The sequence below is a fragment of the Psammomys obesus genome, unplaced genomic scaffold (genome assembly GCF_907164565.1).
Source record: "Psammomys obesus unplaced genomic scaffold, mPsaObe1.curated_primary_1811, whole genome shotgun sequence".
In the NCBI taxonomy this organism is placed as follows: domain Eukaryota; kingdom Metazoa; phylum Chordata; class Mammalia; order Rodentia; family Muridae; genus Psammomys; species Psammomys obesus.
The window spans coordinates 1,207,387-1,223,601 of record NW_026596120.1 but is presented as its reverse complement, the minus strand read 5'-3'; the positions used below and the strand labels follow the sequence as shown (position 1 = coordinate 1,223,601).

Here is a 16,215-nt window from a genome sequence, read left to right as displayed (position 1 = left end):
CAAGTGTCAGTGAAGCTGTTACTGAGGCTCATCCTGCCTTTGAGTAAAGGATTCTGAAAGCTCAAGACACTGGTTGCGATTAAAACTTGCTATCCAGAGGGAACAGGAGCTCCACAACAAAGCCAACAGAGCCAACCTAACATGGACCCAGACGGGCTTTTAGAAACTGAAATACCAACCAAGGACCATGTATGGCCTGGACCTAGGCCCCCTACACATATGTACCCAATGAACAGTTTGGTCTTCATGCGGGTTTTCCTAGTAAGGGGAAGGAGGGTTGTCTCTGACAAGGACTCTCTCACATGCTTTCTATCACCTCCCACTGGCAGAGCTGCCTTGCCAGGCCAGCATGGTGGAGGATGCTCTCAGTGCTGGTGTGACTTGATGTGCTGGGAAGGGTGGGGGCAAAGTTGGATCCCCATTTTCCAACGAAAGAACGGAAATGCAAAGCTTAGCGTTGTAAACTAAAACACATATGTGTTGCCTAATTTACTATGTTTAGAAGAAAACAAAAAAGTGATAAAGGTGGATACAAGGAAGAGGGAAGGAGGGTGGGACCGGGAGGAGGAAGGGGGCTACAATTGGGGTATAGAATGACATTGGGGTATAGAGTGACTAAATAAAGAAAAAAGAAAAATATAAAATCTCATGCATAAAAAATAAAAACATCTATTAAAAAATTTGCTATCCATGTGATTAAAAACAAATCAATTATTCAATGCACTCTAAGTGTCTACTTCCTTATTAGCCAAACAATAATAATGTCATGATAGGAATGTTAAAAAAAAAAACGTATCTTTACTTTCAGGTTATTCTGTTACTTGTGTGGAGACTCACTTTATAAATACATCATGATGAAAGAAAAGTTAATAAGCGGTAATGGAAAAAGAAAGCACTGATTGACAGCAATGATGGCCCAGATTGAAATACATAATTTGTCTGAACTGAGACAATTTTTTCTCAGACTGATACCTAACAAACACAATTTCCTTATCCACAGTATGACATATTCCTTACCACTTGTCCTGACATTTCGGTTTTGAAAGTTGTATTAGTTGTTTTTCTGCTGCTGTGATACACCTTTAACAAGACAATTTACAGAAGGAAGGATTTGTTTGGCTTACAGTTATAAAAAGATAAACATGTCATGTCAGAGACCTATGGCAGAAAGCAGCAGACATGGGGTCTGGAGCAGGAGCTGGAGGGCTCACATCTTGAACCACAAGCAGAGAGCAGAGGGAGCTAGCTGGAAATGGCCTGAGGCTTTGCGATGTCAAAGCCCACCCCCAGTGACACACTTCATTTAGCAAGACCACACCTCCTAATCCTTCCCAAACAGCACCACCAACTGCCTACCAACCAAGGATTTAAATGTCTGAGACTATGGGAGACATCCTTTTCAGAATCACACACAAGTTGTATGCTATCTATAATGACTCACCATGACGACAATAAATCTTTCTGGTCCTAGAACTCTAGACTAGAACCATTCACATAACAACTGGTATTGTTACTATTGAGGAGTGTGTCTTCCTGTTCATTTTAACAGCTTTAAGAAAAGGGAGGGTGGAACCAGGAGGAGATGAGGGAGGGATACAAAGTAAATGGGCTGGGATACAAAGTAAATAAAAGGTAATAAATAATAATAATATTTTTCAATCTAAAAAAAAATAATAGAATCAAAGGTTTTATCAGTGGGTTGTTGTTCCCCTCCTTCTACTAGTCCTGCCTGGCTAGGAGATGGTAACTTCAGTCTTCATGCCCCTGACTCAGCTACAGTCACACCCATATCCTCCCGAGAGCCTACCTTGTTGTGGCTTGACAAAGAGATGCCTCCCTCAGTTTCCCTTCTTGTTCCTAGCCTTCTCATCTCCCAAGCCAGTTCTCCCCACATCTGATCCCCACCGTTGTTTCCCTGCCCATTTAATCTCCTTCCCAGGCCCCTCTCTTAATCCACTTCTGCTATCTTTTCTATTTCCCCTTCTGAGTGACATTCTGGCACCCTCCCTTGGGCCTTCTTTATTACTTAGCTTCTCTGGGTCTGTGGATTGTAGTATGGCTATCCTGTACTATAAGTCTAATAGCCACTTATAAGTGAGTACATAACGTGTGTGTCTTTCTAGTTCCATCAGTCTGCCTACAAATTCCAGATTTCTTTGTTTTTAATAGCTTAGTAGTATTCCATTGCATAAATGTACCATAATTTCTGTACTCATTCTTGGGTTGAGGGACATCTAAGTTGTTTCTAGTTTTTGGCTATTATGAATAAAGCCACTATGAACATGCTCTGCTATGCTTGCAGACAGGAGACTAACTTGACTGTTGTCTGGGAGGCTCCAGCCACCAGTGGATAGAGACAGATGCTTGGATTTTCAGGCAAGCATGGGGCAGAGCTCTGGAAGTCCTGTGGAAGTGTTGGGGGAAAGATGGAAGGACTTGGAAAAGACAGGAACCTCAGAAAAAGACTAAGAGAGACAACTAACCCAGTCCCAAGGGGGCTTTCAGAGACTGAGACATCAAGTAAAGAGCACGCAAGGTCTAGACCCAGGACCCTGCCTATATGTGGCAGAGTGGAGGCTTGGTGTTCATATGGGACACCTGGCAAGTGGAGGACTGGGATGGGGGATGCTGCTATGGACTCTTTTGCCTGCTTTTGGATTGCTTCCCCCTGGCAGGGCTGCCTTGCCTGGCCTCAGGAGATGAGGATATGCTCAGTCCTGATGTGACTTGATGTGAAAGGGAGAGGAAAAGGGGGAAGGAGGTAAAGGGAAGACTAGGAGGAAAGGAGGGAGGGGATACTCCTGGGATATAAAGTAAATAAACCAAAATTTTTTTAAAAAGTAGTAGAAGATATTACAGAACTCATAACATGGATATATTAAATTAGTTATGATGATATCAAGAGATAAAAAATAAATAAGCCAGTGATGATGTGAAGAAATGTATGTGCATTGGAAAGGAACAAGAAAAAGTATTGAAATTTCAAATGTATGTAAATTTAATGTTGCTGAATTGATTTTAGAAGCAATTTTTTAAGTAATTATTCTTTTTAATCACTAAAATAAACAATGAACAAAGAAAATAATTAGGTGCAATATACTACACCAAAAAGTCTCAAAAGAAAGAAAGAAAATTCCTGAGTTGTGAAATCACTCCTAGTGAATGCATGATTGATTGCAGAACATTTTCCCTATTTGGTTCTCCAGATCGTTCCTCAGCATCTCACTGTTCATAACATCTTCAAATGACTCAAGGTTGCCAGAAGCAACTAGCAATCTTAGCAGGCAAGCATTTCATTTTATAGTAATTGTTTGGGATGTTTTCCAAAGCATACAACTTTACCCAAAAAGTTCCCACCCACTCATGTACCTACCCCTGCAACTAGTCATTCAACTCAACCTGGGAATTTTTTTTTCTGGTGTGCTGTTATCTCCCTGTACCTTTTCTCTTTCCCTTTCCACATGAATGCTTGATTTGCAAGGGATGTCTTCTTACAGACATGTCCCCTCCTCCTGACTAACAATCAACTCCTGTTTCTCTAGCAGGAGGCCATTAGTATGTTATCATGGGTTCAGCTAAGTCAGCTCACAGCTTTATGCAGTCGTCTTTCATAGGAGACTCTTGAGGTATTTGCCACACTGGGAAAATAGCAGTCACAAGCCACAGCACTTCCAGACCTATATTTTTATCCTTAATTCCAACTACACAGCACTCAAGCACATCAAAGTGATTTATCAATTGCTTAGAATATAACTGCCTACTAAGATTTAAAAAAAAGAAAATCTTATTGACTTTAACATAATACAGATTGTCAAAAATCTACTCATTTGATCCTTCTCCAGGGTCTAGCCCCATGAGTCTACCTGGTCCTCAGGACTGAGTGCCCAACCTAGCCTGGCACATCAGCATATGCCACATTAAATCTTTAGGCTTTTGCCAGCGCATGACCTTCCTGTCCCCACATCCCACAGCTCCAACTCATGCTAAATCAAACCTCTACACACAGCTCTAACCGCGCACTCCTGTTTTGGACCAGGATACAGAGCCTGCACACCAGAATGTTCCCTTCCTACTACCTGATTCAATTCCACCTAAGCCATTTCCAGCTTTTAGGACCCAATTACATGCTCATCCTCTCTTCTCCCCTAAGATGCTCTGTCCCAGATTGGACAAGGAACTAACAAAAGAAGTCAGCCAGCCCAGATCTTATAATAAACTACAAACGATATGGACTATCAAGCCAGCATTTTCTCTCCAAAACCTTCTTGTCCTGTGAAAAGAATTGGCAATAAGAATTACTTAAGTGAACCATAGGATGCAGAACTTAAAAGAACAATCATAAACTTCATCAAATTATTCAGCATTTAAAGAAGACACAAATAAGCAGCACAATAAAATTAAAGAGGAAGAACTTAAAGAGAATAAATACCTGAGAGATGCCAAAACAAAACAAAACAAGACTGGTAAAGGTGTTGAAGACAAGGCAAGCTTGAGAACAGAACACAATAAGTAAAAGAAAAATGAAAAAAGACATATGTTGAAATGAAGATGGAACTGATAAACCCAAGCATAAAACTCAAAGGGAAGCCTTGCAAGTAGAATAAGTTAAGAAGCAGATAAAACATCAGGGCTCAAAGATAAAGTAGAAGATCTAGATAAAAGAAAAAAGAAAAGAAGAGAAGAGAAGAGAAGAGAAGAGAAGAGAAGAGAAGAGAAAAGAAAAGAAAAGAAAAGAAAAGAAAAGAAAAGAAAAGAAAAGAAAAGAAAAGAAAAGAAAAGAAAAGAAAAAAACTTAAATTCAGGAAAGGAACAAACAGGAAATGTGGAACACGATGAAAAGTTCAAACCTTTGAGAAACCTGCTGCCGCCACACAGTCCAGCCAGGCCATAGACACACAGAGGCCCAGCTGCCACCAAGCCAAACAATTCAACACAGTTCAGGGGGAGGAACACATCCAGAGTCCCAGGCACCGCCACTCATGGTGCTGGCAGGGAAAGAGACCTGCCCACTGCCATGCCCTTCTGGCAGACTGGAGACGGGGAGAAGCCTGCTTGTTGCTGCGTCACACAGCAGGGGCAGAGAAGGTCACTCAGAGAGGCCTGCCAGCTCTCTGGCCCACTCACAGCCACAGCAGGAATACTACGATGGGCAAGTGTGTGATGAACAGAGAGAAGAAGAAGCAGAAGAGTTCAAACACTCTGAAAAGATGAAACTGGAGACAAGAGGGTAATGAGGAAGAGCCTACTGTGAGTAACCCCACCACCCGAGGCCATGCTGAAGTCCCAACAATCTCCAAGACTCAAAAGAAGAAGAAAAAAAACTTCCAACTAAAGTAAGTCCACGCTCAGATGGATTTACAGCAGAATTCTATCATTCTTTTAAAGATCTATAGCCAATCCTTAAACAGTTCTAAAACACAGAAGCAAAAGGAGCATTTCCAAACACCTTCTATGAAGCCAGCATCTTTCTAATACCAAAACCAGGTAAAGACACAACAATAGAAGAAAACCACAGTCCCATATCCCCAGTGAACATAGACCCAGAGGGCTTATAAAATAGTTGCAAACAGAATACAACCATAAATTTAAAAAAATTATACTCCATGGTCAAGCTGACATTATCCTTAAAATGTAGGAATGGTTCTGAATACTCATCAATAAAAATATAACCATGTAAATGTCTTTAAGGTTAAAAAAATCAGGTGATCATCTTTTTTTTATACTAAAAAAATGTTTATTTGCCATTTTTTTTTTGCTATATTCTGGGATACAAGTAGTACCAGGGTCATAGAAATACATCAGCAGACAGAAAAACTTACACATGAAACTTCCTCTACTTCCTGCACTTTTTTTTTCCCCATCAAACAATATGTGTTTATTTTTTTAGTTACATTTTTTTATTTTTTATATTAATCACGTTATTTACTTTGTATCCCTACCGTAGCCCCTTCCCTCATTCCCTCCCAATCCCACCCTCCCTCCCTTGTCTTCTCCCTGCCCCTTTCCAAGTCCACTAACAGTGGACCTCCTTCCCCTCCATTTGACCCTAGCTTATCAAGTCTCCTCAGGACTGGCTGCAATGTCCTCTTCTGAGGCCTAGCCAGGCTGCTCTTCCCTCGTGGGAGGGGAGAGGAAGAGCCCGCTGTTGCGTTCATGTCAGAAATAGTCCCTGTTCCCCTTATTAGAGAACCCATTTGGACACTGAGCTACCATGGGCTATATCCGAGCAGGGGTTCTAGGTTATATCCATACATGGTCCTTGGTTGGAGAATCAATCTCAGAAAAGACCCCTGTGCCCAGATATATTTGGTCCTAGTGGAGTTCCTATCCTTTCCAGGGCTTACTAACTCTCCCTTCTTTCATATGATTCCCTGCACTCTGCCAATGGTTTGGTTATGAGTCTCAATATCTGCTTTGATACACTGGTAGGTAGAGTCTTTTAGAGGCCGTCTGTGGTAGGCTCCTGTCCTGTTACTTGTTTTCTCCTACATCCAATGTCCATCCCATTTGTCTTTCTAAGTGAGGATTGGTCATCTTATCCTGAGTCCTCTTTCTTGTTTATCTTCTTTAGGTGTATAGATTTCAGTATATTTATATCTTATAGGTCTACATAAGTGAGTATATACCATGTGTGTCTTTCTGCTTTTGGGATAACTCACTCAGGATTATTTTTTCTAGGTCGCGCCATTTGCCTGCAAACTTCATGATTTCCTCATTTTTAATTGCTAAGTAGCATCCCTTTATCTGACAGAGGGCTAATATCCAGTGTATATAAAGAACTCAAGAAGTTAAAAAGCAACAAATCAAGTAATCCAATTAAAAAGCGGGACACGGAGTTAAACAGAGAACTCTCTGTAGAAGACTGTAGAATGGCAGAAAAACACTTAAAGAAATTCTCAACGTCCTTAGCCATCATGGAGATGCAAATCAAAATGACCCTGAGATTTCACCTTACACCCATTAAAATGGCTAAGATCAAAAACTCAAGAGACAAAACATGCTGGAGTGGTTGTGGAGAAAGGGGAACCCTCCTCCATTGCTGGTGGGAATGCAAACTTGTACAACCACTTTGGAAATCAATCTGGCGCTTTCTCAGACAAATACGAATAGTGATTCCTCAAGATCCAGCCATACCACTCCTACGCATATATCCAAAAGATGCTCAAGTACACAACAAGGACATTTGCTCAACCATGTTTATAGCAGCCTTATTCATAATAGCCAGAACCTGGAAACAGCCCAGATGTCCCTCAGTTAAGGCATGGATACAGAAATTGTGGTACTTTTACACAATGGAATACTACTCAGCAATTAAAAATGAGGAGATCATATTAATAGATGCTAGAAAACCCTTTGACAAAATCCAATATGACTTCATGATAAAAGTCCCAGATATTATAGGTTTAAAGAGAACACGCTTCATCATAATAAAACTGTACATGAGACACCTATAGGCAGTAGATAGTGCTATCCACCCATTCCTTTCCAATATTATGATCAGAGCATTGGCTTAACATCAGGGCAAGAGAAGGAACAATCCATATTTGTAGATGTCATAATGCTATACGTTAGAGGTCCCAGAAACTTGGCGAAAAAATGTTCAGAGAAAATTAAGTAATGTGGCAGAATAAAAATGTGCACAAATCAATAGCTACTCAATAAAACAACTAACATACAGGGAAGATTATGGACACACTTTCACTCATAATAAATAAAATATCTAGGAATAAATTTAACCAAAGAAATTAAGGACCTCTACAATGAAATCTTTAAGCCACTGAAGAGAAAAAAAAAAGAAAGAAACACTAGAAAAAAGAAAGACTTCCCATGCTTGTGGGTTGGCAGAATTAATATTGTGAAAATGGTCATTTTATCAAAAGAAATTTACAGATTCAATGCAATCTCAATGAAAATATCCATCTCATTCTCTACGGAAATTTAAAAAAAAGAAAACAACTACTTTAAAATCTACATGGAACCACAAGAGTCACCAGATAACCAAAACAATCGTGAGCAAAAAGAGCAACGCTCAAGAGATTATCAGAGTCCTCTCTGAGGACTGGCCTTCACGCCACTAGAGGCACCACACAATCCTCCAAAAGGAGAAAGAAACCCAAAATCCTACCCAGCTATGATGCCTATGAGCCACAATAAAGATCAATATGGCACAACAAACCTATCAGAGCAAAGATATGCATAACTTGACAGTAACCAACAGCTTTCTAATTGGACTGAAAGTCCACACGAGAGGGAAATCATGCCTGGTACTGGAAACTTAGCCTACCTCCCAGGACTAGCTGATGCCATGGATCTTGGAGGAGAACCTCACAACCATCACTTTACTAACCCAGCAAAATCCCTAACCACGTTCTAAATATTTGTCCTCACCCTCACAGGTAAGTGTAGTCCTCACTCTGCATCAAGGAAGCTTCTCTTTGCAACAGATGGAGACCATTACAGGAAACCACAGTTAATCACCATGAGGGGCTGTGAGCCCAGGCCCTGAAGATAAATCTACAAGGGGGGGGGGGGGGGGTGAGGGTGTATTGCAAAAGCCAAAGGAACAGGGAGTTGGTTGTGAGGTTGTGTCAAGTAGGAATGTCAGAAGCTACACACACTCTCACCAACAGACATGACTGCCTAGTTAGGAGCTGGGAAAGGACAACAGGCATGCTCTATGGAAGGGTAGTGAGGCCTCACATCTACAGAGAAAACTATAAGCAGCTAAGGAGTTCTGATAATGGGAGAAAAAGTCCTCCCCAAGGAAAAGCATACCAATTGGTTATCCAATACCAAATATTCATCCCTGAAAACACACATACAATTAGCATACAGACTGAACAGGTTGCATTTATGTAATTAGAAATGCATACGTGTGTGTGTGTGTGTGTGTGTGTGTAACAACAACTAATAAAAAAAGAGGTGATGATTTTGAAAAAGAACAAAGATGAGAATATGGTAGGGCTTGGAGGGAGGAAAAGGAAGGGGAAATTATGTAATAATAATCTTCAAAAAAAAGAAAAAAATCCCTTGCTATTGCTGCCTAATATCTCATCACTTTTTAAATGCATGCTTTAGAAATCAGCTCTATAGACTACCCTTAAAAATCATGAAGTTTTCTTTAGAAAACCATTTTCTTTGCCCCCAATTATCTTTTAAATTTTTTTAGTATTATATAAACTCTATTCATCTTCCAAGCTGTGGCATATTCACGACTTTCTCTGAAAATCACTCAGCAAAAAGTAAACATCTCATCGCTACCTAGCATGTATTTAGACCATTAAGAATTTCTTCGGCTTGTAGCTACTTCTCTGCTCTGGGAAGTCCCACTTTAAGCCATGACTTGCTCAGTTTTATATTTCTCGTGCTCAGTACAGCTTGAGTATGTGAGCTGTTGAATAAATAACTGGACAATTGTGGCTGTTTCACCTACACAGGGAACATGTTATTCCTAGACAAAGGGCTTCCAGATACCCGGCCCTAAACAGAGACAGCTACATCCAAGACAAGAATACACCCAACCTTCCTGCTGGTTAAGCAGTTTAACCAGTATCTCAGCTTATAGGCCACATACTAACTATACCCATACATCACATGTTAAACATTAACAAGGCCCACTGTTTTGGGAAAGTCTCTATCTGACTGCTTTGTATGACAATTTTTTACAATTTATTAATTTTATGTCCTGATTATAGCCTCCTCCCTCAACTCCTCCCAGCCCCACACTACTTCCCTCTTTCTTCACCCCTATCCCTATGCCCTAGTCCACTGAAAGGGGGAGTCCTCCTCCCCTCCCCTGCCATCGGACCCTAGCTTATCAGGCCTCATCAGGAGTGCCTGGATCCTCTTCCTCTGTAGCCTGGCAAGGCCTAGTCACTAGGGAGAATCAAGGAAAAGGCAACCAAGTTCAGGTCCCTGCTCCCCTTAGTCGGGAACCCACATGGAGACTAAGCTGCCAATTGGCTACATCTGAGCAGGGATTATAGGTCCTCTCCATGGATGGTCCTTGGTTGGTGCATCAGTCTCTGCAGGTCCCCACAGACCCTAATTTTTTTTTTTTTTACTTTGTTGGTCTCCTTGTGGAGCTCCTGTCTCCTCCTACGACAATTTTGTTTTTCTAAAATAAAACATTCCTTCCAAGAAGGAGGCTTGTGAAATTCAGGAACTAAAGAACTCAAAAGTCTAGGGAAATTTCTGGAACTGACAGGATTCCACACACAGCACACAAAGGCAAAAAAACTTCCCCATGGTTATAGAAGTAACAAAGGACTGCTGTGTGAATAAAATCTCTCAATGTTCAGCTACCTGGCTACCTTGCAGAAAGCTCCAATACTGCATCTTCCATGAGTCTGCCCCAAGTCAAGAACATGCTCTGCAGTGACACAGCAGCTGCAGTCTCTTACCCATCTTCCTGAAAGTAACCCCAATAAACTCATTGATTTGCCAGTTTGGACTTTGGTCCATCATTTCTTTAGACTGCCAGTGGTTCTCTATTTAGGAGGAGCAATGTTTGCTTGTCTTCCCAGGAGATGTAATACAACATCATTTATCTAAGAATGTGCTCTGCAATCTCCAAGCACCAGCCTCCAGACGCAAAAGTAAATTCAACCATGGAAGGATTTGAAGAGAACATGCCATTTAGGATTGAGCGTTCAAAGGTCTCTCACTCTCTTCACATAGTCCAGTGTGTGTCTCTGTGTTTCTACCCATCCACTACAGAGGACGCTTCTCTGATGAAGGCCGAGTGTGACATTGATCTATGAGTATAGCAGAATATTGTCAGGGATCATTTTAATGTTACATTCTTTTAGCAGAACAGTAGTATTGGGTTTTACCTTTGGTCCCTAGCCTATCTAGTCTTAGATTCTTGGCCATCTGAGCAATGTCAAGTATGGGTTCCATATCATTTAAGGAACCTTAAATCCAGTCAGATAATGGTTGGTGACTCCCACAAGTTTGTGCCACTCTACCCCTAGCACATCTTACAGTTAGGTCACCATTTTAGATCAAAGGGTTTATAGCTGGGTTGACATTTAGTTTTCTCCTTTAGTAGTGTACAAAGTACCTGATCCAGTACCCTGAATACTAGTCAGTAGGGACAAAAACTCTAAGTAGGCGTCAGTCAACTTCTCTCTGTTCAGTGAGTTATGTAAGTATTGTCTTCAGCAATGAGGCCTTATCATTGGTTTGAGAAGCACAACCAAATTGCCTTGGAAATCAAACAAGCACAAACAAATTGCCTGGGTTATTTGGGCGTTACTGATGGCCAATAACTCAACTAGATGTAGTCCATCCCCAGAGTTGATGACTTCATTTGGTGATGAAATATGTCCAGTTGAGGTTCATATACACGTACATATATATAAATATGAACTAAATAGTTAATAATATATATATATAAACTAAATTTGGTACTGTCAAGAGACCTTTACCTACTCCCTGGTGGGTTAATACTCCCCTGAACTCCTTCTAGGGACCTTAAAAGAAGACACCATGCTTTGCCTACCTGAAAGAAGCTTTGATTTAGTGCCCACTGCTTTGTTGTACGTAAGCCTTTTGTCTAAACAACAAAATGATGCCACACTTCTCTCTTGATCCAGCTCTCTCCCTAAAAGCTAACAATTATACTAAGCAATGGCATGAACAAAGGCTAGGAAATGAAGTGTTTAATATACAATAGACTATAATTTGTTTACTGTTTTACAAAAGCATAAATATTAGTACAAGGCAAAATACCTATTAACCATTAAAATGGATCCTGTAAACTCTACAGTTCATCTTTAGAGAAAAGAAATAGTTCCAGCATTGTGTTTTTGGCAGAATTTTACCCCCAAAAGAAATACACATTTTACAACTCATCTGTCCAGTGAGCTGCACCAGATTTTGAAGTTGCATTTGTCTCCACCTCACCCTCGTCACTGACCAAAAGGGGTTGTTTGTTTTCTGGGAGGCTTTCTCCAATTCACAGTATCCAGGGAAATGAAATAAGACAAGATGTGCCAATAATAAATTGATAGTATATCAACACTCTGCTTGTGGATTAATCAGGTGCACTTATTTTCTTTCAAGACAATTTCAAGTTTCTAGAGGTTTACAAAATATGGGACAAACCATTCACCTACCTAACAGGGGCATCAGGCTGCACAGCCAACCTCAGCAGGGAAACTCAGAAAGGGCCTTGAAGGCATACGGACTATAACAGTGCATCCAGCCTCTGGTTAAACACCAACTCCTTCATTCCTCTCCGGGTCAAGTAGCACACTTTCAAATCGTTTAACCTTGGGCTGCTTCTTTTCTAATGGAGATACTAACTCACCTTTTCTTTTATACTTAGGAGAAATATCTAATTAAAGTAAGCATAACCCCTCCCATTTGGGATATAAATACCTAATTCTTTCCTCTGACCATTTTATCACGTCTTACTTCCTCATTATATAGTGAGTAAATATCAACTTCATAGCATATAATAAACCATTACAGCTCTGATTAAAGTGACCCTAACAATCTGGTGTTGATTGCCTCCTCCAGGGAGAATTCATTGATAACTAATAATATAGGACATAAAAGATGCTGTTTTAAGTTGCTCTTCTGAAAAACATTGTAAAAAAGTAAGAAAATGTAAAAAAAAAAAAAGTGATGAAAAAACTTGTTCCTATTTTTATTCATCCACTTGACACTATGTGAAAAAATATTCATTCTGTTACAGCTCTTACTTTACATGTGAAAAACTGTGTAACTAGAAGAAACAAAAAAATAATTACACTGCCTCAAAATTAGTTGATTTTAGAACATTAATTTAGTTTAAACCCTATACTCATGAACTCTATGTGTTTTGACATTACTGACTGGTAACACATGATCCATGCATGATTCTATCTGGACAAACATTATTCTCACTTCTTAGTAACATATTCCTTGGCCTAACAGTATGGATTGCACAAACCATAAAGACAGGCTTTTAGTCCTGGCCTCTCCTCTATTACATACTACCAATGACCGTCCTCATTAACTATTTATATGGGTGTGCAGGACATCTTCCACATAGCTCTAGGTTAATATTTTCAACTATCTTCACCCTGTTCTTTGCCTGAGGAAGTTGACCAAAAGGGGTTGTTTGTTTTCTGGGAGGCTTTCTCCACTTCATAGTATCCAAGGAAATGAAAGTAAGAAGATAGGAGTATGGTGAAGCCATGTTATCATTTCCTAAGTTCCCCTCCTGTAGGGTCAACTCCTTTCCTTGAAGGTCACAGCACCTACTACAAGCCTTATCACTAGGTAGCAAACATCTGATATTACTGGCTACAATATCATTTGTAATTTACCTTATACCATGTTCATCACTTTAAAGATAGCACCTGTGCAATATACAACTCACTTATTTCTTGTGTAGGCCACAGTAATACATTAAAAAATGTTACTAAATATAGAATACAGCTTGCAGTGCCTCAAACTCTAATCCCAGGCCTTTAGCAGTATTCTGAAGGCTGTGGAGGCTTTAGGAGGTAGAACTTGGCTGGAGGACACAAATAACTAGCAACAAGCCTTTGAAGATTATAATGACACATCGTTCCAACTTGCTCTCGGCTTCCTGTCTGCTACCACGTGAACAACTGCCACCACATGCTTCCACTGCTGCCATGGCTACCACCACACTCTCCCTACCACAGGAACTAGAATCCCTCTAAAACCATGAGCAAAAATCCCCCTCCTAACTCAAGCTGTTTGTGTCAGGTATAATTTCACAGTAACAAGAAAAGCAGTCAATACAAGGACAATGCAAGCTTTGAGCAAAGAAACTTTGTTTTCTGTGCTGTACACTGTTTTCTTTATTAAAATGTTGGTTTACAAAGATATACTATGTAACCTGAGCAAGCTCATGTGTATCATGCCACATCTTAAACTGCCTTTTGGGAGATACAATTTTATCTCTTAAATTTAAAATATATGCTTTTTCCGCGCTGCCCGGGGACCGGTCCATACGGCGTTGTTTTTGATTCCCAGCGTAACTTAAAGGGAAAACTTACACAATGTCCGGAGCCCTTGATGTCCTGCAGATTAAGAAGGAGGATGTCCTTAAATTCCTCGCCGCAGGAACCCACTTAGGTGGCACCAACCTTGACTTTCAGATGGAGCAATACATCTACAAAAGGAAGAGTGATGGTATCTACATCATAAATCTGAAGAGGACCTGGGAGAAGCTGTTGCTTGCTGCTCGGGCTATTGCTGCCATTGAGAATCCTGCTGATGTCAGCGTCATCTCCTCCAGGAACACTGGCCAGCGAGCTGTGCTGAAGTTTGCTGCTGCCACTGGAGCCACGCCGATTGCTGGCCGCTTCACACCCGGAACCTTCACTAACCAGATCCAAGCGGCCTTCAGGGAACCACGGCTTCTGGTGGTGACTGATCCCAGGGCTGACCACCAGCCCCTCACGGAGGCCTCTTACGTCAACCTGCCCACCATCGCTCTGTGCAACACAGATTCCCCTCTGCGCTATGTGGACATTGCCATCCCGTGCAACAACAAGGGCGCTCACTCGGTGGGTCTGATGTGGTGGATGCTGGCCCGGGAAGTGCTCCGCATGCGTGGCACTATCTCCCGTGAGCACCCGTGGGAGGTTATGCCTGACCTTTACTTCTACAGAGACCCAGAGGAGATTGAGAAGGAGGAGCAGGCTGCTGCTGAGAAGGCCGTGACCAAGGAGGAATTCCAGGGCGAATGGACTGCACCAGCTCCTGAGTTCACTGCTGCTCATCCTGAGGTGGCAGACTGGTCTGAGGGTATGCAGGTGCCCTCTGTGCCCATCCAGCAGTTCCCTACTGAAGACTGGAGTGCCCAGCCAGCCACTGAGGACTGGTCAGCAGCTCCCACGGCGCAGGCCACCGAGTGGGTTGGGGCCACCACAGAGTGGTCCTGAGCTCTGCAGACACCTGAGCAAAGGGGGAAAAGGTAGAAGGAAAATAAAGTTCCTGAAAGCTGTAAAAAAATAAAAATAAAATAAAATATAGAAGAAACTTTTGATACAGTACTTCATAAGTGAGAACATATTTACTAAGAATGTTGATATTCTTACTACACGTGTACCAAAAAACTATGGTACATTTTTAAATTTTTTTTAAATTTAATAATAGAATTGACTCCATCCACTTTGGAAAGACTTTATCTCTATCCCAACTTTTAATGCTTTACTTAGAAAGCTATGTAGTATCATAAAAATGAAAGAGATTAAAGTATCACTTTCAAAAATTAAAAAATGATTCACATATGTATAATAAACAATGTTACCCAGAGCATGGTAATTAATTAACAGGAAACACAAGTGATGTAAATTATGATTGAAAGTAGATGCTGAGAAAGAATGGTTTATAATCAATCTGAAAAAGTGCTCAAATGGATTTACTGACGTTCAATGGCTGTAGTCCAAACTCAACTAGTGGCATATAGGAACCTAAAACTTCACATCTGAGCTTGTCTTTTCTACCTGTCACAAACACGCATGTTTACATGTAAATAAAAAACATTAGATGTAATTGAACAGTAAATTGCTAAGTGGATACATGGCCATTCATCTATAAAAGTAAGTAATTTTTGAATGAGTCTATACCATTAAAATAATTGCTGGGCATGGTGATGTACAAATATAATCCCAACACTTGGGGACTCAGAGGCAGGCCGATCTCTGTAAGTCTGAAGCCAGCCTGGTCTACAAAGCGAGTCCTGAACAGCCAAGGCTACACAGAGACACCCTCACACACACACACACACACACACACACACACACACACACACACAAATATTAGAGAGTCACCCAGTTGTCCCCCACTTCATTTATAAATTTTAGATATTTTTTCTTAATAAATTTCTGGTTCATGAAACATGTGTTTGGGTTGGGTAAAGTTATTAAAAAACCTACATTTCCCCCAAATGTTCACCTGCTGAAATCAAAATAATAGGGGGGGATCCAGGTTTCCATAATGGTAGTAACACCTCTTCTGGTTCTTTATTAAAAATATAGAAATGACCTTGTAGCTTATGATGCCTCATACTCTGCTACTTTTCCCCACATCCAGAGTTAGACTGTGCAGACCAGAAGTTCATGCATTTTTTTCTTTGATCAAATTTAACAAGTTTTTTAGACATACGCCCATAAAGAGCAAAATTATCAAACCTTTTTTTCATTTGTTATGACTCTGAAACTTTTCTCACACAGTGTCTTA

The 16,215-nt window shown here is 40.7% G+C and overlaps 1 protein-coding gene across 1 annotated transcript; it reads left to right on the top strand.

Annotated features, from left to right (window-relative positions):
* The first annotated feature begins 13,954 nt into the window (after positions 1–13,954).
* Positions 13,955–14,996, top strand: LOC129693110 (40S ribosomal protein SA-like). Its single transcript, XM_055629750.1, has one exon. It carries the CDS (start codon positions 14,028–14,030, stop codon positions 14,913–14,915), a length of 888 nt encoding a protein of 295 aa, XP_055485725.1. The 5' UTR covers positions 13,955–14,027; the 3' UTR covers positions 14,916–14,996.
* Positions 14,997–16,215: the final 1,219 nt, after the last annotated feature.

Excerpts from the sequence above, each read along its gene's own strand:
- LOC129693110 (XM_055629750.1), top strand. The coding sequence starts at position 14,028 with ATGTCCGGAGCCCTTGATGTCCTGCAGATTAAGAAGGAGGATGTCCTT.